General features: G+C 45.0%; 1 protein-coding gene across 6 annotated transcripts in view; it reads right to left on the bottom strand.

Moving 5' to 3' along the window:
* LOC109875657 (transcription initiation factor TFIID subunit 1) overlaps positions 1 to 27,447 on the bottom strand; it is a 66,464-nt gene that overhangs the window by 2,371 nt on the left and 36,646 nt on the right. For 2 of the 6 annotated variants that reach the window (XM_031808140.1, XM_031808139.1), the window contains exons 17-43: positions 27,126 to 27,326; positions 25,890 to 26,031; positions 25,129 to 25,259; positions 24,955 to 25,035; positions 24,697 to 24,846; positions 24,393 to 24,518; positions 23,816 to 23,991; positions 23,486 to 23,700; positions 17,987 to 18,194; positions 17,702 to 17,873; positions 17,171 to 17,382; positions 13,033 to 13,141; positions 12,833 to 12,931; positions 11,494 to 11,671; positions 11,322 to 11,389; positions 11,019 to 11,141; positions 10,510 to 10,602; positions 9,659 to 9,811; positions 9,422 to 9,538; positions 8,471 to 8,566; positions 8,122 to 8,338; positions 7,757 to 7,931; positions 5,890 to 7,626; positions 5,583 to 5,765; positions 5,278 to 5,357; positions 3,744 to 3,820; positions 3,550 to 3,621 (exon numbers count right to left, since the gene is read on the bottom strand). In XM_031808140.1, coding sequence (XP_031664000.1) covers positions 7,404 to 7,626; positions 7,757 to 7,931; positions 8,122 to 8,338; positions 8,471 to 8,566; positions 9,422 to 9,538; positions 9,659 to 9,811; positions 10,510 to 10,602; positions 11,019 to 11,141; positions 11,322 to 11,389; positions 11,494 to 11,671; positions 12,833 to 12,931; positions 13,033 to 13,141; positions 17,171 to 17,382; positions 17,702 to 17,873; positions 17,987 to 18,194; positions 23,486 to 23,700; positions 23,816 to 23,991; positions 24,393 to 24,518; positions 24,697 to 24,846; positions 24,955 to 25,035; positions 25,129 to 25,259; positions 25,890 to 26,031; positions 27,126 to 27,326 — 3,465 coding nt within the window. In that variant the 3' untranslated portion in view covers positions 3,550 to 3,621; positions 3,744 to 3,820; positions 5,278 to 5,357; positions 5,583 to 5,765; positions 5,890 to 7,403. Of the gene's footprint in view, positions 1 to 3,549; positions 3,622 to 3,743; positions 3,821 to 5,277; positions 5,358 to 5,582; positions 5,766 to 5,889; positions 7,627 to 7,756; positions 7,932 to 8,121; positions 8,339 to 8,470; positions 8,567 to 8,855; positions 8,970 to 9,421; positions 9,539 to 9,658; positions 9,812 to 10,509; positions 10,603 to 11,018; positions 11,142 to 11,321; positions 11,390 to 11,493; positions 11,672 to 12,832; positions 12,932 to 13,032; positions 13,142 to 17,170; positions 17,383 to 17,701; positions 17,874 to 17,986; positions 18,195 to 23,485; positions 23,701 to 23,815; positions 23,992 to 24,392; positions 24,519 to 24,696; positions 24,847 to 24,954; positions 25,036 to 25,128; positions 25,260 to 25,553; positions 25,611 to 25,889; positions 26,032 to 27,125; positions 27,327 to 27,447 lie in introns of all 6 variants that reach the window. The other 4 variants (XM_031808137.1, XM_031808138.1, XM_020468062.2 and 1 more) reach the window with 4 other exon arrangements.

The following is a 27,447-nucleotide window of genomic DNA, read 5'->3' as shown; positions in this document are numbered from 1 at the left end:
ATTAAGCAGATGCTAAACTACATGCCTGTTTTTCTAGCACAGACTGGAATATGTTCCGGAATTCCTCCGATGGCATTGAGGAGTACACCACATCAGTCACTGGCTTCATTAATAAGTGCATCGATGACGTCATCGTACATACATACCCCAACCAGAAGCCATGGATTACAGGCGACATCCACACTGCACTAAAGGCTAGAGCTGCCCCTTTCAAGGAGCGGGACTCTAACCCGGAAGCTTATAAGAAATCCTGCTATGCCCTCCGATGAACCATCAAACAGGCAAAGCGTCAATACAAGACTAAGATCGAATCGTACTACACCGGCTGTGACGCTTGTCGGATGTGGCAAGGCTTGCAAACCATTACAGACTACAAAGGGAAGCACAGCCGAGAGCTGCCCAGTGGCACGAGCCTACCAGATGGGCTAAACTACTTCTGTGCTCGCTTCGAGGCTAATAACACTGAAACATGCATGAGAGCACCAGCTGTTCCGGAAGACTGTGATCACATCAAGTCGATGTAAGACCTTTCAACAGCTCAACATTCACAAGGCCGCAGGGCCAGACGTATTACCAGGAAGTGCACTGCGAGCATGCGCTGACCAACTGACAAGTGCTCTTCACCGACATTTTCAACCTCTCCCTGTCTGAGTCTGTAATACCAACATGTTTTAAGCAGACCACCATAGTCCCTGTACCCAGGAACTAAGGTAACCTGCCTAAATGACTTCCGACCCGTAGCACTCACATCTGTAGCCATGCGGTGCTTTGAAAGGCTGATCATGGTTCACAACACCATTATCTCAGAAACTCTAAACCCACTCCAATTTTCTCTGCCTCTAACCCTATTACAGGGGCTGAGTCACTGGCTTACTGGTGCTCTTTCATGCCGTCCCTTGGAGGGGTGCGTCACATGAGTGGGTTGAGTCACTGATGTGATCTTCCTGTCTGGGTTGGTGTTCCCCCTTGGGTTGTGCCGTGGCGGAGATTTTTGTGTGCTATACTTGGCCTTGTCTCAGGATGGTAAATTGGTGGTTGAAGATATCCCTCTAGTGGTGTGGGGGCTGTGCTTTGGCAAAGTGGGTGGGGTTATATACTTCCTCTTTGGCCCTGTCCGGGGGTATCATCAGATGGGGCCACAGTGTCTCCTGACCCCTCCTGTCTCAGCTTCCAGTATTTATGCTGCAGTAGTTTTTGTGTCGGGGAGCTAGGGTCAGTTTGTTATGTCTGGAGTACTTCTCCTGTCTTATCCGGTGTCCTGTGTGAATTTAAGTATGCTCTCTCTAATTCTCTCTTTCTTTTTCTCTCTCGGAGGACCTGAGCCCTAGGACCATGCCTCAAGACTACCTGGCATGATGACTCCTTGCACTACCTGGCATGATGTCCCCAGTCCACCTGGCCGTGCTGCTACTCCAGTTTCAACTGTTCAATGGAATCCTGACCTGTTCACCGGACGTGCTACCTGTCCCAGACCTATTATTTGACCATGCTGGTCATTTATGAACATTTGAACATCTTGGCCATGTTCTGTTATAATCTCCATCTGGCACAGCCAGAAGAGGACTGGCCACCCCACATAGCCTGGTTCCTCTCTAGGTTTCTTCCTAGGTTTTGGCCTTTCTAGGGAGTTTTTCCTAGCCAACGTGCTTGCTGTTTGGGGTTTTAGGCTGGGTTTCGGTACAGCACTTTGAGATATCAGCTGATGTACGAAGTGCTATATAAATCAATTTGACTTGATAAAGCAATCACAGATGTTGATTGGGAGAGCTAAGACAACAACGGGTAAACAGCTAGGACAACAACAATGGGTAAATGGCGATGAATGGGCAGAGAGGATCAGATAGCTACACACAGGCCCTGAGTTCAAGGCTGGGGCCGACAGATAAACAAAATGAAGTACCGTGTTAATGAACAGTCCAGCAGGCATCAGCTGTGTAGCCGAGTGATCATAGGGTCCAATGCGCAGCAAAGATGAAACAGGGAGCAGGTTCAGGTAGTCGATTACTACGTAAGGAGAGCGGGAGACACAGCGTTCAGGAAGCTAGCAGGCCGGGGCTAGCAGATGGATCAACACCAACATCCACAACGCACATTGGCCGAATTACGTCAGCAGACCAGTCGTGATGGATTGGCGGGGCTCCGTGTCGACAAAGGGTCCAGGCCAATTGGCAAGAGAGGTATTGTAGTTGGTGTACTTTGTTTACTTGCCGGGAAATGGGTCTAGCTCGAGGCTAGCTGGTGCATGCTTCTAGTTACTACCCACTCGGTAGTAACTAGTTAGCAGCGAAGATCCAGTGTGATGGTCCAGAGCTTGCGGCAGGAATCTGGTGATGTAGTGGGGGGGGGCCGCGGCAGGTATTATCCGGGCTAAAGCGGCTGGAGTCCAAACAAAAGGTAAAGACTGCTAGCAGTGGCTAATAATTACTAAAAAGCTAGTAGCTAATTATCTGGCTAGCTGCTGATGGCGGTTCTAGTTACAAGGTCTTAAAAAGAAAAAATAATAGCAGATCCGTACCACATTGGGTGAGGCGGGTTGCAGGAAGGTATATTTAATTTGAAAAAGGAAAAAAAAAGAGATGAAGATAATGAAATGTATACAAAACCCCCCGAAAAATACAAGATTTTCATGGGACAAAAACAAGCATGTCTTACTGCTTCACCATCAATAAGCTAAGGACCCTGGGACTAAACACCTCTAACATGGTCCAAGCACACCAAGACAGTCGTGAAGAGGGGACGACAAAACCTATTCCCCTCAGGAGACTGAAAAGATTTGGCATGGGTCCTCAGATCCTCAAAAGGTTCTGCAGCTGCACCATCCAGAGCATGTTAGAGCTGGTTACATCACTGCCTGGTATGGCAACTGCCCGGCCTCCGACCGCAAGGCACTACAGAGGGTAGTGCGAACGGCCCAGTAAATCACTGTGGCCAAGCTTCCTGCCATCCAGGACCTCTATACCAGGCGGTGTTAGAGGAAGGCCCTATAAATTGTCAACGACTTCAGCCACCCTAGTCATAGAATGTTCTCTCTGCTACCGCATGGCAAGCGGTACTGGAGTGCCAAGTCTAGGTCCAAGAGGCTTCTGAACAGCTTCTATCCCCAAGCCATATTACCTCAACTAACCGGTGCCCCCGCCCATTGACTCTGTACTGGTACCCCCTATATATATAGACTCGCTACTGTTATTTTACTGCTGCTCTTTAATTACTTGTTACTTTCAATTCTTATTCATACTTTAAAAAAAAAACTGCATTGCTGGTTAGGGGCTTGTATAAGTAAGCATTTCACTAAGGTGTCCTGTTGTATTCGGCGCATGTGACTAATAAGATTTGATAAGGATAATGTCCGTGTCATCATGACTCATGCTCCTCAAATCACTGGGTGACTACTCATTCTCTGTCGAGGGGGCGTTGCCCTGTTGTCGTCTCTAATGTTGTTTCCATTTTTAGTCCACCACCCAGAACATGGTTATACGCACAGAATGGGTATGACATCACTGCCATTGAACAAAGTATCAGACCAAAAGCAAACACCACCAAGGTTCTTACTTGTATGGCTGGCTTGTAGGGTTGGTCAAAGACAATCTGTCTAAAGTGGGCCGCATGCCGTTTGGTTGAAGGCTAAGAGAGTAGAGAGATCAACATTTCAATGAAAGCACATTATAACATTGCACACTATAATAAGGGCCCCTATAATGAAAGTGAAAACCAATGGCATGTTGAATTGTGTTCAGACAGCTAACCTGTAAGGGCGGTTGGGTAAGTTGGATATGGGAAACCTCTCCTGGGTGGGCTGGACACTGGGAGGCTTTGGCCGATTCTGAAGAAATAAGAAAAATAGACAGTTTCTCAGGGCCATGTTTACTATGCAACATTTACTGTCATGTCTATTACTGAATGTGTCTGCTCTGCATCTGCACTTATGGCATCTTTACACTACACTACTTGGACGACACAAACCACTTCCAGGAGAGACAGTAGATTCAAATGGCTCTTTAAGAGATGGTGTGGAAGACATCTTGAAAAATAAAGGAGAGCCGCACACCCTAGGATCTCAGATGCAAAAATGATAATGTCCATGTATTGCCAGACAAGCTGTCTTCATCAGGGTATAATGACAAACATTGCAGGATGACTCATTTATATAGTGTGAGAAGACACACACAGGTGTCTGTAATCATGGCCGGGTGTGGCCTGATGTCATTGGTTAATTCACATATATTAACATAGCATACAAAAAACATAAATGGATGGCGTACGATCATAGATACAATTTGGCTGCATAAACCCACAAACATTTACAACAGCAAAATCACAAGAATCACAAGAATGGCTTCAGATCAAAGTCTACGATGAGACCGAAGGGAGCAAGGGTCTTTAAATTAAAGATCCAGGCAGCCTCTCGTTTTAACAACAAATTATTGAGGTCAACCCTCTCCTAGGGAGGGTGACATGTTCGATGCCAATATAACATAGAGACGAAGTCGAGTGGTTTGCTTCCAAAAAGTGGGCCGCAACTGGGTAAGTCGAGTTTTTGCACCTAATAGTGCTACGACGCTCTGAAATTCGTACTTTTAATTCACGCTTTGTTTTACACACATCATTTGTACCTCAAGGAAAAGTTATAAGATAAATAACTGCCTTAGTGGAGCACATTATAACACTTTTGATTGGGATCTGTTTCCCTGTTTGGGGGTAAAGGGTCTACATGTATAAGTGCCATTGCATTGAGCACAGCCATTATACTTGTATTCCCATCCAGTAGGGGCGCAAATACACGTTGTGCAGGGATATCATGGGGTGGTAAATCAGAGTTTACCAATTGATATCTGCCCAGTGAGAATTACTACCAAGGGAAGTTCCGAAAACACATTACCGATACTATCATCGGATCTTAGAATGTGCCAATGTTTGTGAACGATTCCCTTAATTTGTTCAGAGCATTTTGAATAGCGGATATTTAGAATGCTTCTTTTTGCAAGACTGACCTTGGAAAAAAGGTAATGTCTTGTTTTGAATTTTCTCAATGGCAGTATTAATCTGGCCATTTTTGTACCCCCTCTCCTTGAATTTTCTTTGCATCTCAGCCATAATTCTGTCAAAATCGGATTGTTTTTAGCAAATTCTTTTGATTCGACAGAATTGGCGGTATCACTACTGGGAGATAAGTAAACCCTAACTTAGCAGGATCTCTGGATGTGACATCACCATTGGAAATACCATTTGGTCTTAGGTTGATCTAATACCTTGGAGAGTAAAGGAACTCAAGCTACTCACCGGCAAACACTGTGTTGGAGAACATGTCATCTTGGTTATTTTCATAATATGTTGTCAGTGACATTGCATAGTTTGTGTAACTGAAAAAAGTGAAAATTAAATTAGAAAGACATGATGAGTAGTCATATCAAACCTGAAACAAGACTGAGGACAAATATTCATCTATTTAGTTAATGCCCAACATCTTATTTTTCTTTTCTTCTTATTTTTTAACAAGCCAACTTCCTGATACTAGGTGCCATGCACTGTGCAAAACACATGGAAATATTGAGCCTCTGAATTCTATCTTGTCCAAACCCTCTCACCCCGTTGTCCGATCCTTTTGTTTCTTTGCTGGTTTCCTTAAGTAATGGACACACTGGACCATCACACCAACAATAACAGCCAGAGCGAGTCCTGGTAGAGATGATACCAGGGCAAAGTTCAATATGGTCCACTCAATGTCACACTTCTCCCCTATGTACCACTTGTCTATGTAGTTGTTACACCTGAAAAGAACAGCATAACAGAGGTAACTGTCATATTTATATAAGAATTTAAAATATCTGAATTCCAAAAATAAACAAATATTGAGGATAAAGCTGTAGAAGTGTGAGAAGCGTTGAAACGTACCTACAGAAAGGTTTCTTGTCCTTACAGTAGCATTTGCTTTTCTCAACATTGCATGGATATGCAGTTCCTGTGCACACTTCAAAGTCATCTACTGTTAAACAACTTGCTGGATGTAAAAAGAAAACATATCACTATCACGTTTCAGTTACTTGGCCCAGCAACATCATGAGAAAATGAAGACACAATTTGATAAAAAGCACAATCTTCAAACAGAGGGCCTAACCCCCCCCCAAAACCTCAAAAAGCAGCAGGACAACCTACAGTATATTTACATGTTCATTTTAGAGTTGTCATCTGATTCAATGCTACAGTAATACATATCCTACTCATACTAAAAGACAGGCTTTCTTTACAGATTTCAACAGAAAAAAATTGCTACTCACGATCTGGTGTCGTTTGTCCAATAACTGTGACAGGGGGCAGAAATATTAAACACAGCAAACTATAGCCCTTCATCTTCACACACGCACTGTACTATTTTATACTTAACACACTATCTACGTGACTCCATACAATCAGAATGAGTTTACGGTGGAGCAGAGTTCATGTTCAGTTTGTATGACCACTGTTCTAAGATATGAGCGAGGGAAAGCCTGTAAGTTATGGCAGAATAGGAAAAAGCAGGGAAACAGGAAGCACCTTGGTCATATAACACACAACAGAGTTCTGTAATAACATTTAATATTATTGTTAATGCGTTAGTGCAGATTGGTATTCAACAGTGCCTTACTTTCGATAAGCAACACAGCATAACACGAAAGGACAACTTCAACGTGGTTACATCAGATACAGCTAACATTTATCCCCAAAAACAAACAATGAAAAGATGATGGTCTTATCTCTGGTTTTTATTTAGGATCTCCTTGGAAGTTTGAGTTTCCTAGTAACAGTGCTGGAAACATCTCAAATGCCTGAAAATCCAGGCTGCAATCATAATAGTTAATGGGGAATAACAGTATTTTTCGATCACTCAACCCAGTGTCTCAAGACAAAAGGTTGAGATGAGACGTGGCACTGAAAACAAACAATTGTCAAAACTGACTATTCAAATATCTTCATTTTGGCCAAAGTTCTACACAACCATAAAATAAAACGTTATTCAATTGTAAAAAAAAATATATACATGTGTCGGTACACTGAAAAGAGCATAACCAGTAGAAAACATTGACTTAAAGCATCAACTCCAATTTAATCCTGCCATTATAGATAAACAAGCTCACTTCAGTTTGATTGAACATTTTGTACAATATTGATCTCACAGGAGTTTATCATAGAGACTTCATAGGTGTGGTAATGACCGGACAGAAAACAGTCTTAACTATCATTGGGGGATTGACTGACATGAGATAAAGTTATGATGACAGTACGTGCATGTAATTCAGCCTGCAAGTTTAAGGTGTATTCATTTAGTGAGCCTGAACTCATGTGTATGGATGTGGATCTGTCTGTTATAATGATTGTAGAGCACATTTGCATCTTTAAGTGTGTGTGTGTGTGTGTGGTGGAACACTTCTCTAGTTGTCTGAGTCTATGTCACTGTCACCCCCGATGGACCGGAACTCTTCACTGTCCTCCTCATCCTCACTCAGCTGCACCTGGGAAAGTACACTGGGACCCCTCCTCCGAGCTGCCTCTTTATCTTCCTCCTCTTCCTCACTCATGCCGTAGCCCTCTCCATTGCCCATGCTGGAGGTCTGGGTCTGGGTCTGACCCTCCGGCTCCTCATAGCTCCCATAACTATGGTGAAGGGGGAGAGGAAGAGAGGGATGGGTAAAGTGTGGGTTAATAGGGCCCAAGAGCCAACCAACGGTGCAAATCCACCATGTACATAATGTCGGCCATGATGGTTGACGGCTCCATGTTGTACCTGACATTACTGTCCTCCAGGTGGGTCTCATCCGGCACATCTTCCCCGTATGACATCATGCTGTCGTCCTGCTCCAGGCCCATGCGGGCTGTCTCTTGGTGGGGTCTGGGAGGGGGCAGGGGATGCACTTCCACCTCTCTGTCTGAGTCACTGCCACTCTCTGACAGGTGGATCGCTAGGGTGGGACAGGGCCGGATACACCATTAGAAACTCATATCTCACATACAGTCTGTAGTGTCCTACAGATATCCCCAAATCATAGGATGTAGGTTTTAATTAACCTTGATATACTTCTTAATGTCAATTAATTATTTATTTATAATCTCACTCCATCCTATGACAATCTCCACCCTAGTGTGACTCACAGGAGAACGGGTTGTCTCCCTCCTCTTCGCTGGCGTCATCCTCTCCGTCTGACATGAGCAGGTCCTGGTACAGCACGCTGGCCTGGGCTGGCCGACTGGAGCCTTCATCCTCGTCATAATCATCATCATTGTGGCCTTGCAGTCGTCTGCGGGGCGGCGGCAACAGCATCTCCTCTTCATCATCCTCATCCTCCAGGTCTCCCTCACCATCCTCAGCCTGGGGAACAGTCATCATCATCAAAAGGACTAGTTTGTTTGTAGATCAGTCTGTCTCCAAATACATAATCCCTCCCTTTCAAAATCCATCCACTCTAAACCCCATATTGTTTCTCCACGATCAGAGTCTTACAGGAGCTGGTGTCTTGGGCTTGCAGTCATACTCCTCCTCCTCGAAGCCCTCGATGTCCACGTCTGACTCCTCCTCTCCTAGTCTTCTATGACGACCCTGGAAACACACAGAGAAGTTAAGCAACACTGACAGGAGGGATATTTCTGGGGAAAGACAGAGTGATGACTTGTGAAGCAATAGAGATGGCTGAAAATGGATAATTGTCAGGGCAAACAGAACACTAGTACGACAAGCAGTCACAATTAGGAGCAAAAGTAACACACAAGAAAAAACAGGCAGACACATGAACCAAATGAGTTATGGGGAGGAACGGAGGGATGGGAGGCGAGAGGGCGGTTAAAGGAGAGGTCAGACGCCGTTATACTCCTGGGGGATCTCTCCGTACCTTCCCTAACCCCCTCTTCTCTGGAACAGCCATAAGAGATGCCTTAACCTCAGAGAAGAGTCTGGGCTCTCTGTGCAGGCTCACAGAGGCACTGCTGTCAAACACATCGGCAGGCTGCCCACACACACACACACACACACACACACACACACACACACACACACACACACACACACACACACACACACACACACACACACACACACACACACACACACAGGAAAGAGGGAGGAGAAAAGATAACCCACAGGGTAGGAAGGATAGCATAGAAATTAAGATATACAGAGGCTATAGAAACAGCTACTGAATTGCAGACAACAGTGCTAAAGAGGAACTACGAGGCAGAGATAGACTAGAATGTGAAGAGGCTATGTAATAGAGAGACTACAGCAGACAGAGGTTAAAAAGTAGGTCCTTGGAGAGGAGTTGCATTCCCCAACTCTGGAGCATGTGAGGGTTGAGTTGAGGTACTTTATTTGGTGACTGGGGGTGATAGGGATGTAAGGGCCCATTGGTTGTATCTCTCTGGTTTCTGGCCCATACTTATGGGACAGGAACATTGCTACCTGTGATGTGTAGGTTCCAGGAGTCATGGGGTCCAGGCAATCCAGGTCTGCTGCATCCAGAGCTGCCTCTTTAGCTGTGGAGATGTCCTTCTCCAGCTGGGTCAGGTGCTCATCATACTGGGGAGATATCAAGCAACAATAAAATGATCCTTATTGGAGGATCATAAACATGATTCGTCATTTGACAAAGTATAAAGAGTTTCATTATGTCCCTCTCTCGCTGTTTCATACACACACCTCTGCCAGAGTCTGCTTGCACACGTTGACTATCTCCAGGGCCGTCTTGGTGTAAGGACTGTCTGGACCGTTGTACTTGACACTGTTGGTGTGGACCAGGCTGACGTCAAACAGGAACACATCTCGATTCTGGTACTTGTGTTTGGATATGTTCTGTTGGACCACAGCACACAGAGACTTTTAAATAACATAAATTATTATATTACAATCTACCACATTCTGTAATATATTCTGTATATTACATATACACTGAGTGTACAAAACATTAAGAACACCTTCCTAATATTGATTTGCACCCCCCCTTTGACCTCAGAACTGCTTCAGAACAGGGATGCTGGGCCCATGTTGATTCTTCCCAAAGTTCTGTCAAGTTGGCTGGATGTCCTTTGGGTGGTGGACCATTCTTGACACACACAGGGAACTGTTGAGCGTGAAAAACCCAGCAGCGTTGCAGTTCTTGACACAAACCAGTGTCAAACCTGGCACCTACTACCATACCCGGGTTCAAAGGCACTTCAATCTTCTGTCTTGCCCATTCACCCTCTGAATGGAACACACACACAATCCTGTCTCAATTGTCTCAAGGCTTAAAAATAATTATTTAACCGGTCTACTCCCCTTCATCTACACTGATTGATGTGGATTTAACAAGTGACATCACTAAGGGATCATAGCTTTCATCTGGATTCACCTGGTGAGTGTCATGGACAGAGCAGGTGTTCTTAATGTTTTGTACACTCAGTGTATAATCATCTACGACATATAGGTTTGATCCATCTTGGCATGGAAGGATCCTAAAGGTGTCTTTGTTGTGGTTTTCCTCAAAGCTCCACTTCCCCTAACTAACTCACCTTGCGGACATTCTCCAGGTCCATGGGTTGGACTATCACTTTGTAGTAATCTGGAACAAACTTCTTGTTGACTGGATGGTGGAACGGCCAAGACTGAAGAGGGGATAGAGACAGAGAAAGGACCGTTATAACATCCTCCAACTGAGTGCTTGATTGAGGTTTTGCCACAACTGTTTATATTTGAATACATTCAAAATATATACTTTATTGTCACATACACCGCATAGGTGCAGTGAAATGTGTTTCTGCAGGGTCAGCCATAGAAGTACGGCACCCCTAAAGCAAATTAGCGTTAAGTGCCTTGCTCAAGGGCACATCTACATATTTGTGAACTTGTTGGCTCGGGTATTCGAACCAGCGACCTTTTGGTTTCTGGCCCAACGCTCTAACTGCTAGGCTCACTAAAATGACTTAGACACAGAGAAAATACGAATAGCAGATATTCTCTCAGTGACATCTGAAGCGTCCGAAAGAAAGTAGAAACCCTGATGACGGGTGGCTCCACTCACATCAGGCACGGCCATCATCTTCTGAGTGACGATGTTGTCCAGGATGAAGGAGAAGGCTACCTGGTCGTCATCGTCCAGCAGGGGGTTGATAGCTTTCTCCAGTCTCACCAGCCTGTCTTCCTTCTGCACAGGACAAAGGAAATGACCCCTTTAATAATAAGCAAGTACTACTATTGAAGGCCACTTCCATTGTCTTCCAAGAGTTGCTGAACATTTGCCTCGTCCTTCTGCAAACAGAGCAGCAGACTTTGGGCTGTGTCCAAAATGGCACCAATCCAGGAATTCCTCAGCATTCACACGTACCTCTTTCAGTTTCACATCACAAAGGTCCAGCATTGTCTGCGCCACCTGGGTTATTGGATGTTTGGCACCTGAATACACAAAAACAATTACAGTGTCAATAAGTTACATAACGGTCGCACAGAGTCCAATATTACAGTCATTCTCTAAGGCTTCAAGTGGTTTAAAGTTGTACCATTGTATGTGGCGCTGTTCTTGATGATGAGCTCCACGTTCTCTCTGAACTCCTCCCGGGAGGGGTACACACGCTTGCGCACATTCTCCCGTAGCGTCTGCAGATCCATGGGACGAGGGATGACCTTATAGTAGTCCTTCACCACCTTGGCATTGACCGGCGTGTGGAAGGGGTATGTCTGTGACGAGGTAAAGACAACACAATTGTGTGTTTATTTATTTATTTATATTTCACCTTTATTTAACCAGGTAGGCAAGTTGAGAACAAGTTCTCATTTACAATTGCGACCTGGCCAAGATAAAGCAAAGCAGTTCGACACATATAACAACACAGAGTTACACATGGAGTAAAACAAACATACAGTCAATAATACAGTATAAACAAGTCTATATACGATGTGAGCAAATGAGGTGAGATAAGGGAGGTAAAGGCAAAAAAAGGCCATGGTGGCAAAGTAAATACAATATAGCAAGTAAAACACTGGAATGGTAGATTTGCAGTGGAAGAATGTGCAAAGTAGAAATAAAAATAATGGGGTGCAAAGGAGCAAAATAAATAAATAAAATAAAATAAATATAGTAGGGAAAGAGGTAGTTGTTTGGGCTAAATTATAGGTGGGCTATGTACAGGTGCAGTAATGTGTGAGCTGCTCTGACAGTTGGTGCTTAAAGCTAGTGAGGGAGATAAGTGTTTCCAGTTTCAGAGATAATTGTAGTTCGTTCCAGTCATTGGCAGCAGAGAACTGGAAGGAGAGGCGGCCAAAGAATTAATTGGTTTTGGGGGTGACCAGAGAAATATACCTGCTGGAGCGTGTGCTACAGGTGGGAGATGCTATGGTGACCAGCGAGCTGAGATAAGCAGGGACTTTACCTAGCAGGGTCTTGTAGATGACATGGAGCCAGTGGGTTTGGCGACGAGTATGAAGCGAGGGCCAGCCAACGAGAGCGTACAGGTCGCAATGGTGGGTAGTATACGGGGCATTGGTGACAAAACGGATTGCACTGTGATAGACTGCATCCAATTTGTTGAGTAGAGTGTTGGAGGCTATTTTGTAAATGACATCGCCGAAGTCGAGGATTGGTAGGATGGTCAGTTTTACAAGGGTATGTTTGGCAGCATGAGTGAAGGATGCTTTGTTGCGAAATAGGAAGCCGATTCTAGATTTAACTTTGGATTGGAGATGTTTGATGTGGGTCTGGAAGGAGAGTTTGTGAGTGAGTGAGTGAGTGAGTGAGAGAGAGAGAGAGAGAGAGAGAGACACTATAAAATGGTCAGAGGAATATAGGCAGTCTGTCTGTCTGTGTAAGCAGTGAATTGTGTGAATGTGTGTGTAGCTTACATTAGGGTGATCCCGCATGTCGTTGATGACGCTCTCCAGGACTGAGGACAGGGTGACCATGGGGTCAGTGCGTCGGCGGTGGATGGATTTGTGGGGCCTCTGTGAGAGGACGACAAGTAACAACAAAACAACAATCACAGTGTTGACCATGCTTGAACTGAATATACAACAACAGTCAATATAGTGACAACTAGGCTCACATTGAGGTAGTCACAGTGTACAGTGGTCCCCACACGTCTCTTCTTCTTGGGGGGAAGATGCTGTTTGGGGAACTTCAGCACCAGAGACTTCCTGCGCACCTCATCAGCACTGGAAGAGGAGACAACATGGTCCTTTACACAGCAGCACAACATGATAGATCACAAACTTTAGCTAGATTTCCATCCAATTTCTGACAGATTTCCATGTGAATATTTAGAAATATTCAAAAAGAAATCCACCAGAGATGCGTTTCCATCAAACTGACTTTTTGCGGATAAAAGTCTGTGTGTGATGACATAGTACACAAAGAGCCAGGCGGCCCTATACACTCACTACGCAAGTTGAGTAGGGCCCTGCAAATCATGCAAGGGCCCGCCTCCCCCTCGTGTCAAAGCGGGTGTCAATGTTTACAACTTGGATGAGAGGATGAAGCGGAACTACCCTTCTGGTCACGAAGAGAGAGAAACAAAAACACAATGAGAGTGAATTGTGGGAACAGCGATCAGGTAAACTTGTGTTCTTTCCTCTCCAAGTTTGATGTCAGCAAATAACAGTAACGTTAAGTTGATCTGCTAGCTTGCAGTGTATCTCCCTCTCGTCTGTCTGTCTTGCTAACCTAGCTGGGCAGTGCATCTCTTGGTCTGTCAGTGTCTTGCTTGCCAGCCACTTCCAGGGCTGTGTTCTGTGACTTTATGCCTGACAAAAGTGACAGTGAAATACAACTATTTATTACATTTGATAAACGCCAACGGGCAATGTTGTTTATAAATTGCAGCTCGGGAAAAGATAACCGCGTCGCGTGTGAACATGTGTTCATATGTGCGTGCATGAAATTAAACTCGCGCTTTCCATGCAGCAACCTCTGTGGGGACCAGTCCAGACACTATATGGGCGTGATTGCACTCCTCATAGGCGGACATCATTTTAAAACAAGACAATGATTATCTAGTCTCTCAGTCAAGGTTTAGTTACAACTCTGGACTAATGCAAGAAGAAAGCAATGGTTATATTGATTTATATATTGAATTTAAAATGGTGATTAGCTGGGCATACTGGACAAAATGGATCGTGGGTAAATAATAACCATCAAGTATTCAGCCAAGCCAGAGTATAAAAAGTATTTTATATTTGAAAATGTATAAATGGAAATCTGGGGGAGCCAGTTTAAATGAGCCTGATGCAGCTGATAAAATTAATAATAGTATTGTTATCTATAATTGACAGGTGCTTTGCTTAAGTTTGTCAGTAGAGGAGATTAGTCACCAGGAGCAAATGTCCATTATTCTGAGAAGCGTGGCTTTAAAGGGAAAGCCAGAGATCAAGGAGCACTTCCTCTACTTTGTGAATGTTGAGTTTACAACAGGCTTGAATCTGTCCACTGTCATCTTAGATGAGCTGAAGATTCCATTTGAAGATTGTAAAGGGCAAGCTTATGATAATGGGGCCAACATGAAGGGCAAGTACCAAGGAGCAAAGCCAGACTGTTCAAAAAACATCCCCGCGTCGTGGTACGTCCCATGTGGAGCACATACTCTAAACCTTGTCATTGCAGATGCTGCCAAATCTTCAAAAGATGCAGTTGTTTTTTTTGGGCATGTGCAAAAGCTCTTCACCTTCTTTTCAGCTGGCACACAAAGATGGAGTGTTTTAAAGAAACACGTGAACATAACTGTGAAGTCATGGAGGGACACAAGATGGGAGAGTAGGCTCCAAGGTGTTCATGCACTCAGGTATCAGGATTCTGATTTGCTGTGCCGTATGGTGTGAGATACATACAATGACAAACAAGGCGAACAAGCTCCTCCAATCCGCCTCAATGCAGTTGGATATCGCAGTGAATTTAATCTCAAATGCAAAGGCCTCACTCACTACATACCGGGAAACTAGATTCTCTGAGGCCCAGACAACAGCCAAAAGCATTTGTGAAGAAATTAATGTGGAGGCTGTTCTGAAAGAGAAGAGACTGAGAAACAGCAAGAGGCATTTCAGCTATGAGGCTCCGGATGAACCAGTGACTGACCCACTGAAAAACCTTGAAGTCAACATTGTGGTCGACTCTGCTGTGACATCCATGGATGAGAGGTTTGAAACACTCAACCAGGTGAAAACCAAATATGGCGCGCTGCTGACCTTCAGCACTGCCTCTCAGATGTCCAGTGAATCTTTAAAGGCTCACTGCATGGAAGCTGAAAACACTCTAACCTTCAGAGATGACTGTGACATCAGTGGAATGGATCTGGCACACGACATTCAGAATTGACCTGATCTGCCATCAGACAAGATGACTGACTGCCTTTGAGCTGCTTTCCTTTCTCTGTGAGAAAACCCTGGAGGAACTTTATCCTAACCTTTGGTTGGCCCTAAGAATTGCAGGCACCCTACCAGTAACAGTAGCATCGGCAGAAAGGAGCTTTTCAAAATGAAAGCTCATCGAAAGCTACCTGAGGTCTTCCATGTCACAGGAACGTTTGAGTTGTCTGGCCATCATGAGCATAAATCATGACGTGGGGAAACATGTCCTGTGATGACATCATTGATGATTGTTCCTCAAGAATGTGCAGAAGAAGAATATTTTTTAATGGTAATATTTGAATTCAAACATTCAAATGTTACACACTTAGTAACATTTAAGATTGCATGGCAGAAGTGCATTTGTGTAAATGACTGCTTAACTAACTATGTGACATACTTTCTCCATTTCTTCCAGACAGTCCAGATAGACTGGTACCCAGACAGACTGGTGGCCATGCTGATGCTGAAAATTCCCAGGCTGCAGTGGGAACCAAAGTTAATCACACTGTATAGGCTTTATTGTGCTATTTTGAGACATATAGCAGTAGCCATAGCCTATAGGCTTATATTTACATTGTCTAGACAAAGCTAATTGTATAATATTGTGAGGACTGGACTAATTACCAAGCAGCAGAGCAAAAGCTCAGTGTTATATTTTATTATTTTCCAAATGTTATATTTTCTACAATTTCTTATGTTAATTTTAATATTCACTTATCTTAAGATTCTATAGAAAATACTCCATTCAATAGATATTGACAGATGGAGCAAACTGTTTTAAAGGAGGGATGATTGTAGTGGGAACACTGGTTTGTCAGGTGTGACTGTGTGGCAGTGGTAAATGGTTTACATTGGCTCACAGGTCAGGTAAGAGGGCCCCTTAGCAGCATTTTGCTTAGGGCCCCAGGGAGGTCAGGACCGGCTCTGAGTGCACATACAAGTAACTGCCATTAAATTCCCATGTACTGAATAAAAAATACAAGTTAAATGGGTTTCCATCACATTTTCAACTCTACTGGTTTGTCACAAAAACTGTTGCGTTCTATAGAAAATGTGCCTCCCCTGGTCATGGCACATGGTCTCTAGCCAACAGCTCACAGATACAGTGCGGGTAGGCTACCTACACTATGAGATTATTATGGATAAGAGCCATATTATTTGTATTTGTCAAACAGCAGCCAAGTATCGATCATCATCTCACCAGAATAAGACTCTCTCATTGGAAAGGAGCATCAATCTCATCACCGTGCACTTTCATCATCATTTATTTCATCTGTAGCCTGATAAACTGCATGCTTTCCCGAGTCGTAGTGGGAGGACCACACAACATATCCTCCACCGCCTGACTCAAAGTTTACTTCTGTATTTTAATTTTATTGAACCTTTATTTAACTAGTCATGATGGTATGATGGTTGTTATATAAATACATGCGCATCAAAGCGTTTCTGCCACCATTTCTCATATAATTTTAATTTAACATTTTATAGACAAAAAAAGATTCCACCATGTTGAACAAACAAATTGTCTGTCAGCATTTATAAAATTGTACCGGCATTTCATGTTCCATCAGCCCGGTTGTGACTTTTTTTAATGTGACAGGTAATTAATCCGCATGACATGGTTGGATGGAAACGTGGTTACTTAGACAGACGTACAGAGCATAATGGACAGATCTACAGAAGCTCAATTAGCTGTGCAATACCTTTTGGTGCTTCGAAGCTGGCATTACCGACTCAGTAAAAGAGTAAATATAGTAAAAAACACTTCGGTCACTATAGTGACATGGAAATATTTCAGTTTAAGTTTCCTTTTCTCCTGAATGTCTAGCCTGTGTGTGTTTGTACCTCTCGATAAGCTGCTTGCCGAGGACGATCTTGGTTCCCTCCACCTTGATGAGTTCCTCGTTGTCGTTGTGAATGACAGTCTTCTCCAGCTCCTCCTCCTGTTCCTCTGTCATGGCAACCGGGTTGGAGGGCGGGGCGTTGGTCTGGTAGTATAGCGGGCAGAACTTGTTGGTTCGCATGTGCCCGATGGCACCGCAAGCTCCGCACTTCAGCTAGGGCAGGGGAGGAAGAAAAGGAGATGTAGTTAACAATCAGACAAACACGCTATACAGGAATAGAAACTGCAACTCACGGCATCACATGGCACAATAACTGCCACATCACATGCAAACACTACATTATCATGCTTATTATAAGTAATATAATATATTGGTACTAAAGGAAAGTATGAAAACAGTGAGGAAGGTTCATCTTGAAATGAATGATCCTATTTTAGAAACAGAGCAGGTCAGCAGGAAAACAGACAGTAGGTTATGGAAAAGCAGGGGAGGATAGTCTTGGAGTTGAATCATTATGGGCTGGCAAGCTTACTTTTACCTTGAGGTCTGGCCTCTCCTTGATCTTCTTGGCCTTCTTCTCCGGGGGGCCCTTGAACCTGTCCTTCTCCTGGTTCCTCTTCAGCCTCCTCAGCTGTTCCTGGATCCTCCTCCGCTCCTTCCTCATCTCCTCTCTGTGTTGCTCGTCAAACACAGCAAACTTTCTTCTGTAGAGGCAGACAGAGACTTAGTGACAGGTTGGACACACACACACAGACCGCATGCACAGACACAACAGACCTCATGCGCACACACACACCACACAGACGGACGGACTCACATGAACTCATCATCCTTGGTGGTTCTGATTCTGGTGTAGGCGTCTATGACGGAGGGTTTGCGGACCGTCTCACAGCGGACATACTCCTTGCCGTCTTCGTCTCTGAAGGTGCGGTAGATTTTGAGGCGCCGTCCCGTAGCGGACGAGTTCAGGCTGGTGACCGAGGACGTGTCGTCATCTTTATGAGAGCCTGTGGACAAGGCACTGGCTGCAGGGACACACAGAGAGAGATATAAGTCACACACACCAGAGTTTCCGTTAGCCGGTCATCATGTATCTTATTTATCTAACACAACTATCACACGTGCACATTTTAAGCTGGATTTCACCTGCAGCTCCTCAGCTGGTTGCTGATGGACTAAAACCTTATTTTATCAGCCCATTCATTATGCAACAATTCTAAATGCAATTGTGTGTTAAAAAATAAAGAGAGCTATTTTTATTTCTCAACTGGTATTTGAAGCTCGCCTCTCATTCGCCATTCAAGTGCAGGCAACAGGCTATCAGCCCGTCACCCACCACTTTACAATATGAGCTGGAGGCAGGATGCATTTTGAAAGCATACTTAATTGTTTGAAACTGGAATGTTATATTTCATATTATGAGGCATATCTTACCTTTCTACAAAGTAGCCCAAAGGCAAAATCCGACCACAGAAACGTGGAGGCTATTATTTTATAAGGACTTCCTAGGCAGCGCGTGATCATACACTGTGATCCATCTACAATGATACAAGACATTTGTGCATGGAACTCATAGCCTACAGGCCAACGCAGCAGTAGGCCTATAACTTCTATAGCTCTTTCACATTGGGGATTGGTGATTATCGAGGGGGAGATTGTTGGAAAGATTTTTCAAATAGCTTACTGTGAGGAACTAATACTTTTAATATACACTGAGTGTACAAAACATTAAGGACATTTGCTCTTTCCATGACAAGCTGACCAGGAACCCAGGTGAAAGCCTTGATTGTGTATGTACACCATTTAGAGGGTGAACGGGCAAGACAAAATATTTCAGTTCCTTTGAATGGGGTATGGTACAGCAGCGGTTGGTGCCGTTGAAGATGAGGGAGGATGATATATTTTTATGAGCATGGCCTTATTTCTATTACAGTATATTGGATGACTCTCATTCGTATTCCATTCACCCAGCTCGATGTAAAATCGATATGCTACTACATGATACTCAAATCTTCCCTATACCCATCATGAGGTTGCTACAACCTAGCCTATGAATGACAGTTTACAAAGGTAGGTGAGAGAAATTTGAGTAATCTAGGTGACAGACACTGACACAATCCATACTGCCTTGCACAATCCATACCGCCTTACACCCTAGCTGGGTGTAATCATTACACCAAAAGTTGCAAACGAGAGTTTCTATTGGACAAATTCAGGTATGATTATCCGTTTTGTTGCGTTTGCTTCCTTAACAAAACGTTTTTCAACAGAATCGTCCGTTCACTTTATTAGCAGCCACATACAAACAGCACGATCCCTTTGATCATTGGATAATTCCTTCTCGCATCTACACACTCTCCTCCTCTCACCTTTTCCCTTCGCTTGTGGACTTCAGTGTACAACACATCAGCTGTCTGTGACCAGGTGAAAAAAAACTTTCCAAGCCAATCCTTCATATCATAACTGCTAACCACTATACACAGCCTACATCATTGTCACCATATTAGCTAATGTCAAGTAAACATAGCAACTAGGATTAACACATTAGTAAACCCGCTACAATCACGCAGTACAGTGTTCAGTTAGCAAGCAGTTGAGCAGTTATACCGGTGGGAATAAATTCATAAAACCAAAAGCTTACCTTGACTTGGAAGAGTTCTAGTGTTAGATAGCCATAGCCAGCTAGGTAAGATCCCGCATCCCTCTCAGTTTGAGCCGGGTGTTTGAGTAGGCTAAACTACACTGCTCCAAAAAATAAAGGGAACACTAAAATAACACATCCTAGATCTGAATGAATGAAATATTCTTATTAAATACTTTTTTCTTTACATAGTTGAATGTCCTGATAACAAAATCACACAAAAATTAACAATGGAAATCAAATTTATCAACCCATGGAGGTCTGGATTTGGAGTCACACTCAAAATTAAAGTGGAAAACCACACTACAGGCTGACCCAACTTTGATGTAATGTCCTTAAAACAAGTCAAAATTAGGCTCAGTAGTGTGTGTGGCCTCTACGTGCCTGTATGACCTCCCTACAACGCCTGGGCATGCTCCTGATGAGGTGGCGGATGGTCTCCTGAGGGATCTCCTCCCAGACCTGGACTAAAGCATCCGCCAACTCCTGGACAGTCAGTTGGTGGATGGAGCGAGACATGATGTCCCAGATGTGCTCAATTGGATTCAGGTCTGGGGAACGGGCGGGCCAGTCCATAGCATCAATGCCTTCCTCTTGCAGGAACTGCTGACACACTCCAGCCACATGAGGTCTAGCATTGTCTTGCATTAGGAGGAACCCAGGGCCAACCACACCAGCATATGGTCTCACAAGGGGCATGAGGATCTCATCTCGGTACCTAATGGCAGTCAGGCTACCTCTGGCGAGCACATGGAGGGCTGTGCGGCCCCCCAAAGAAATCCCACCCCACACCATGACTGACCCACCGCCAAACCGGTCATGCTAGAGGATGCTGCAGGCAGCAGAACGTTCTCCACGGCGTCTCCAGACTCCAGACGTCTGTCACATGTGCTCAGTGTGAACCTGCTTTCATCAGTGAAGAGCACAGGGCGCCAGTGGCGAATTTGCCAATCTTGGTGTTCTCTGGCAAATGCCAAACGTCCTGCACGGTGTTGGGCTGTAAGCACAACCCCCACCTGTGGACGTCGGGCCCTCATACGGTGTTGGGCCGCAAGCAGGGACTCTGCTTTCCTAGCTTCAGGGGGAAGCTGGTTCCACCATTGGGATGCCAGGACAGAGAAGAGCTTGGACTGGGCTGAGCGGGAGCTTCCTTCCCGTAGGGGTGGGAGGCCCAAGAGACCTAAGGTGGCAGAACGGAGTGCTCGTGTTGGGGTGTTTGGTTTGAGCATCGCCTGAAGTTTGGGAGGGGCAGTTCCTCTTGCTGTTCCGTAGGTAAGCACCATGGTCTTGGAGTGCGAGTTTTGACTGGGAGTGTGCGGAGCAGTGGGTTTACATGAGAGAACTTGGGAAAGTTGAAAACCAGGCTGCAGCGTTCTGGATAAGTTGCAGGGGTTTGATGGCACAAGCGGGGAGCCCAGCCAACAGCAAGTTGCAGGAATACAGATGGGAGATGACAACTGCCTGTATTAGGACCTGCGCCACTTCCTGTGTGAGGTAGGGTCGTACTTTACGGATGTTGTAGAGCATGAACCTGCAGGAGCGAGTCGTTGCTTTGATGTTTACAGAGAACGATAGGGTGTGGTCCTGGGTCACGCAAAGGTTATTTGCACTCTGGGAAGGCGACACTGTGGAGTTGTCAACCGTGATGAAGAGGTCTTCGTGCGGGCAGGCCTTCCCTGGGAGGAAGAGCAGTTTCGCCTTGTCGAGGTTGAGATTGAGGTGGTGGGCCGACAAACAAGTTGATATATCTGCCAGGCATACAGAGATGCGTGTCACCTCCTGGGTGTCAGAAGGGGGGAGGAGTTGAGTGTCATCCATATAGCAATGATAGGAGAGACCATGTGAGGATATGATGGAGCCGAGTGACTTGGTGTATAGAGAGAAGAGGAGAGGGCCCAGAGGACAGAAACTAGCTGTCCTCCGGCTACACCACGGTGCTACCCTACAGAGTTCTGTTGAGGCTACTGAAGAACTTCATTGCAAAACAGCGTGATTAAATAAATGATTTGATGATGTGAATATAATTAGTATAGTTTAATCTAAAAAGGATAACTTTTTTAATGTTTCACTATTTTTATGAAATTCAAATGAGGATGGTCCTCCCCTTCCTCCTCTGGGGAGCCTCCATTGGTATGGTAGTAGATGCCAGGCACACCGGTTTGAGTGTGTCAAGGACTGCAACGCTGCTGGGTTTTTCCCGCTCAACAGTTTCATGTGTGTATCAGGAATGGTCCACCACCCAAAGGACATCCAGCCAACGTGACAACGGTGGGAAGCATTGCCGTCAACATGGACCAGTAACAATGTGGAACGCTTTTGACACCTTGTAGAGTCCATGTCCTGATGAATTGAGGCTGTTCTGAGGGCAAAAGTGGGTGCAACTCAATATTAGGAAGGTGTTCGTAATGTTTTGTACACTCTGTGTATTATCATTCGCAATGGATGTTAAAAAAACACTTTCCTACATTTCTGCGCAGCAGGCCAGGTACTTCTACGCGTACTCAGGCACACTCTCCCTCAACATTATCAGAACAGATAAACCAGACATGTTCATTGCTCACAAGGAGCACTCCATGAAATAAACCAAAACCTGTTACTCAAGTGTAGCAGGGGTGAACTCTGTAACCAAATGACGGGGATTAACAGTATTTTTACTACTGGTACTGTATATAATGAGGAATTGATTTTTAAAAATTGTTATTTTTTTTAAAGGGCAAACAATTCACACAATGAAACAATGTGCAGCAATTGGCAGGAGACAGCTGACATTCTGGAGAGAGACTCACCTATATCTTCACCACACACCCCTCCCCTTCTTCTTCTCTCAACATTTGAAATTATACTCAAGACACATTATCTTCACACACATTTTAGATGTTTTTAACTGACAGCCGCAACTCAATAATCAGCTTGGACTATTGCCATGTGCGTTGCCACTAAGCTTGCGATTTGAAACAATCCACAGGATTTAAAAAAAGAAGAAGCTAATGATCATTGATTCCTTTGTGGCTAAGTCATGCTTTCTTGTGAAGTATTTGGATTTGTTTTCTGTATAGATAGGAGTCATTTCCATTTACTTTAGTATTGGATCCACCGCTATGCCATTTCTCTCCTTTTCTATTGGTTTTCATCTCAACTTTCTATTGATGTCCAGAAGCCAAAGGCACCATACTGTACCAGTCATAATAGCAACCCATCCTAGTTGTTGCCTCTTTAGATTAACCCTCTTATTCTAACTGAGATTTCATCTCGTTCACTTATGCAACCGTTATCAGGTGTGCTGTTCAGAATGGTGTTTTCCCAGGTGTGCTGTTCAGAATGGTGTTTTCCCAGGTGTGCTGTTCAGAATGGTGTTTTCCCAGGTGTGCTGTTTTCCCACAAATTGCATTTTGCCAAGTGTTTGAAAAGTCAGTTTTATTGGCTGCTTCATTAAATGAGTTGCAATGTTCTGTTAAGAGCATTACCATAATATATATGTGATTTCTGTCATGCTGAGCACCGTGGGTGGACGCCATAATGTGTTATGCACCCATTGCATATGGGTCAGGTAAATTTGAATCTTCCTGGTCACGCCACATTTTCCGAGCATAAACCCTGACACATACACACTCCTGTAAACACATACTCCTGTAAACACATTTTAAAAAGCCTGAAACGCACAAACACAACACTTACAGAAGCCCTTGCGTCCCTTGTGGTCGCTCTCCTCTCCCATCAGCATCCTCTGCAGCTCCTTCCTCTCCTGCTCCTCCTTCTCTCTGGACAGCTGGGAGCTGGTCTTCTTGTTCTGCAGCATGTTCTCAATGTTCTTCCCCATCTCCTCAAAGTCACTGTCCTCTGCTGAGCTGCTGCCTGTGTCTGTGGACAGGACCTCTGTGGAATCCAATACTCTGGGGGGAAGGCAGACAGGCTGGAACATCATATAGTGTACAACTACAGCATCCCTATAAGAAACGGGTAGTGAATTATGGTTAATTGGAAAAGGGGAGGATGGGAGGGCCTCACTTGTTCTGCAGGTCAAAGATCCTCTGGCACTCCTCCTTGTAGCGCTCCTGGTGTTCGGCTACAGAGAAGCGGGACCCACGGGCAAACTTGCTCATGGGCCCCTCACCAGAGCGGGCCTGCTCTGTGGACATGGTCCTCACCACGTCAATCACCTCCCAACGAGACAGCTTCTTTATCTGAAACACACACAGAAACACTGGTTTGAAAGATTGATATTGCCTTCATACGTAGGTTGGTGGATGAAATGAGGGAATGAAGACATTTAAGTTATATGACGGCAGGTAGCTTCAAAGTTAGAGTGTTGGGCCAGTAACTGAAAGGTTTCTAGTTCGAATACCGGAGCCAACAAGGTAAAATAATCTGTTGCTGTGCCCTTGATCAAGGCACTTAACTCTAAATGCTCCAGGGTCACTGTACAATTATGACCCTGGCCGTGACCCCACTCCCTGTGGGTGTCTCAGGTGGAGTCGGGATACGCAAAAAAAATCATTTTCATTACACACTTATGTGTAACAGGACCAATATAATCACCTCCCAAATGATGATTATTATTATTATGTTATTACTGTGTTATTACCTCCTCCTCTGGGACACCGAACTTGCGCAGCAGCTGCTTGGCGTTTTTGAGTGACAGTCTTCTCAGATCAGCATCTGTCCCTGTCACAGTCTTCTTAGCGGGTTGTGGTTCCCTGTCGTCTTGGGCCTGAACACGACAAATAAAATAACCTTAAGCTTTAGTAATAATCACCAAACCACCGTTGAATGGTTAGAACAGGAAAATAGGTATTGTTTTTCTGGAGGCTATGAACACATGAATGAAATTAGGGCCCCCTGATCTGGCAGAAGTGTTTCAGAGCACTGGGGGTAAGAGAGAGAAGTACCTTTTGTTGAGTGGGCTTGTTGGGTACTTTGACGTAAGAGAATCCCTCTCCACAGCCTGTGGGGTCGGCCACCCCCATGACCTCCAGCAGACACTTCCCCTTCATGGCAGCGATGAAGGCACGCGTCGTGTTCCAAGGGGCTGTGCGGACCTAAGGTGAACCACAGAGAATATTGGTGAAATCATGGATCATCGTTTTTTCAACATCAATGGAGCATCAAAATCAATGTTTCATGAAAAGGAAGCAGTAGAGCTGTACCTCATCATCAATCTTCATCTGGAAGTCTTCCTCATTCTCTTCCTCTGGGGCAAAGAAGGACTTTTCACCATATCCAGCATCCTGGAGGAGAAAGAAAAGTTCTGGTATAGTTCACACAGTGCCATAAAGAGAATCGGTATCACAGCCGGTACACGAGGAGCCTGTCAGTCTTACCTTCAGTCTCTGCTCTGCCACCAGCATGCTGTAGTAGGCACAGCACTGCTCTGGAGACACCATGGCCCTGATCTCCTCCTCAGTAGGCAGCCTGAAGTCAGGCTTCAGCACCCACCAGTTAGAGTCCATCCCTGGGGACAGAGGCAGGGCAAATGAGCTTCAATCATATAACAAGTATTACTAAGTTCTCTTTAGTCCACCTTTACTTAAGATTCATGGATGCATTTTGCATGGCCAATTCCCCCCCTCCAAAGACTTTTGATTAGAAAGCTTCCCTGATGCATCAAATTTACCATCATTCCATTTAACTGAAGTGTCTTGTAGGCTTATAGCGGAGGTGTTGCAGGAGCAGAACAGCAGATATTAACGAAGGACCCTGCAAACCTATAGGTCCTTATTGATGCTTTCCTTAGACCACACCTTACCTCCACAGTAAACTCCATATCCATAATATGCTGACCTCTCTCTTTCCTGGCGCCTATCTGTCAAAGTAAGGCACACCATCTCTGAGCTCACACAGCTAAACACTCTCTCTTACACCTCAGCACTTCCCTGAGATCACACGGGAGTAGAAACGTTAAGTGGAAATCAGGATTGTTGGACAGTTGTGAGTGACAACGTTCACGAGGCATATTCACAGTTCTGCATTACTTATTCATCTTTGTGAGGACAAACAATGAAGGACAGTGTGTCATACCGTACTATTGACAAACATGAGGCTTTACGGTTGTATGGGTTATGGCAGGGTTAGCCGTTTCTACCTGTACGCTTAAAGTCAGCACAGAGTTTTAGGCGTTTGCGGATGCTGCTTTCTGAATGTGAGGGGAAAGCCTTCTTTATGTCCTCCATGCGGATTCTCCTGGGACGATCTTTACTCTTCCAGAACAACCGATAGATAAACACCTGCACAGAAGAGCAGAGAAGACATGAGTGTAGGCAAGCATGTATTCTGTAAGTGTGCTTTCTCCTGTATGTGGGTCATTCCATGAAATGAGTCCCTTTTGCATCCCTTTGATATTTGAAGTAGAAACTGTGCATCAATTTGATTATAAAAGCCTGTTATATTAAATGAAGTGCCCTTTAATATAAACAGCATGGGAAATTCTAAATGCAGCATTTTGAAGTCCCTCACGGACAACCCTGTCACGGGCAACCCTGTCACGGGCAACCCTGTCACGGGCAACCCTGTCACGGGCAACCCTGTCACGGGCAACCCTGTCACGGTCAACCCTGTCACGGGCAACCCTGTCACGGGCAACCCTGTCACGGGCAACCCTGTCACGGGCAACCCTGTCACGGTCAACCCTGTCACGGGCAACCCTGTCACGGGCAACCCTGTCACGGGCAACCCTGTCACGGGCAACCCTGTCACGGGCAACCCTGTCACGGGCAACCCTGTCACGGTCAACCCTGTCACGGGCAACCCTGTCACGGTCAACCCTGGTACGGTCAACCCTGTCACGGTCAACCCTGTCACGGGCAACCCTGTCACGGGCAACCCTGTCACGGGCAACCCTGTCACGGGCAACCCTGTCACGGGCAACCCTGTCACGGGCAACCCTGTCACGGGCAACCCTGTCACGGGCAACCCTGGTACGGTCAACCCTGGTACGGTCAACCCTGTCACGGGCAACCCTGTCACGGGCAACCCTGTCACGGGCAACCCTGTCACGGGCAACCCTGTCACGGGCAACCCTGTCACGGGCAACCCTGTCACGGGCAACCCTGTCACGGTCAACCCTGTTTATTTGGCACTTAATAGACACATACTATGTATTATTTTTATTTAACCTCTTGAGATGGGAAAACATGTTTTTCATTAAGTGGAACATGTACTCGTCATGATATTTGACAATTTTCTGAAATAAACCTATTGTTTGTTTGTTTACCTAAAAGGGACTTATTTTGTAGAACAACTCATTTGACAGTGTGTGTGTGTGTGTGTGTGTGTGTGTGTGTGTGTGTGTGTGTGTGTGTGTGTGTATCGTAAGGTATACCTGCAAGAAGTCTCTGATATGGGTGTTGGCTCGTTTGGAGTTGGGTCCAGGGACCTCATAGAGGGGACACTGCTGGCCGACCACAAAGATGTCTACCAGCTCTCTAATGAAGTAGCCCTGCCGTGTACGCAGCACCAGGAAATCTGTCTCTGGCATCTTGTGGAGGTAGATGGGGGCACGGAAAAGGTTGTTCTCAAAAGCCTAAAAGAAAGACAAAGATTTGCAATTAGGTCTATAAAATGTTCTCTTTCTAGGTATAAGGTTATTCACATTCACAGTGAATGTCTTTTTCAAACATCAATGAATTGTCATGCGACTGACT

This window comes from Oncorhynchus kisutch, linkage group LG28 (genome assembly GCF_002021735.2).
Source record: "Oncorhynchus kisutch isolate 150728-3 linkage group LG28, Okis_V2, whole genome shotgun sequence".
Classification (NCBI taxonomy): domain Eukaryota; kingdom Metazoa; phylum Chordata; class Actinopteri; order Salmoniformes; family Salmonidae; genus Oncorhynchus; species Oncorhynchus kisutch.
Note: the sequence above shows the minus strand (reverse complement) of the source record. Positions and strands in the feature narration are given on the sequence as shown.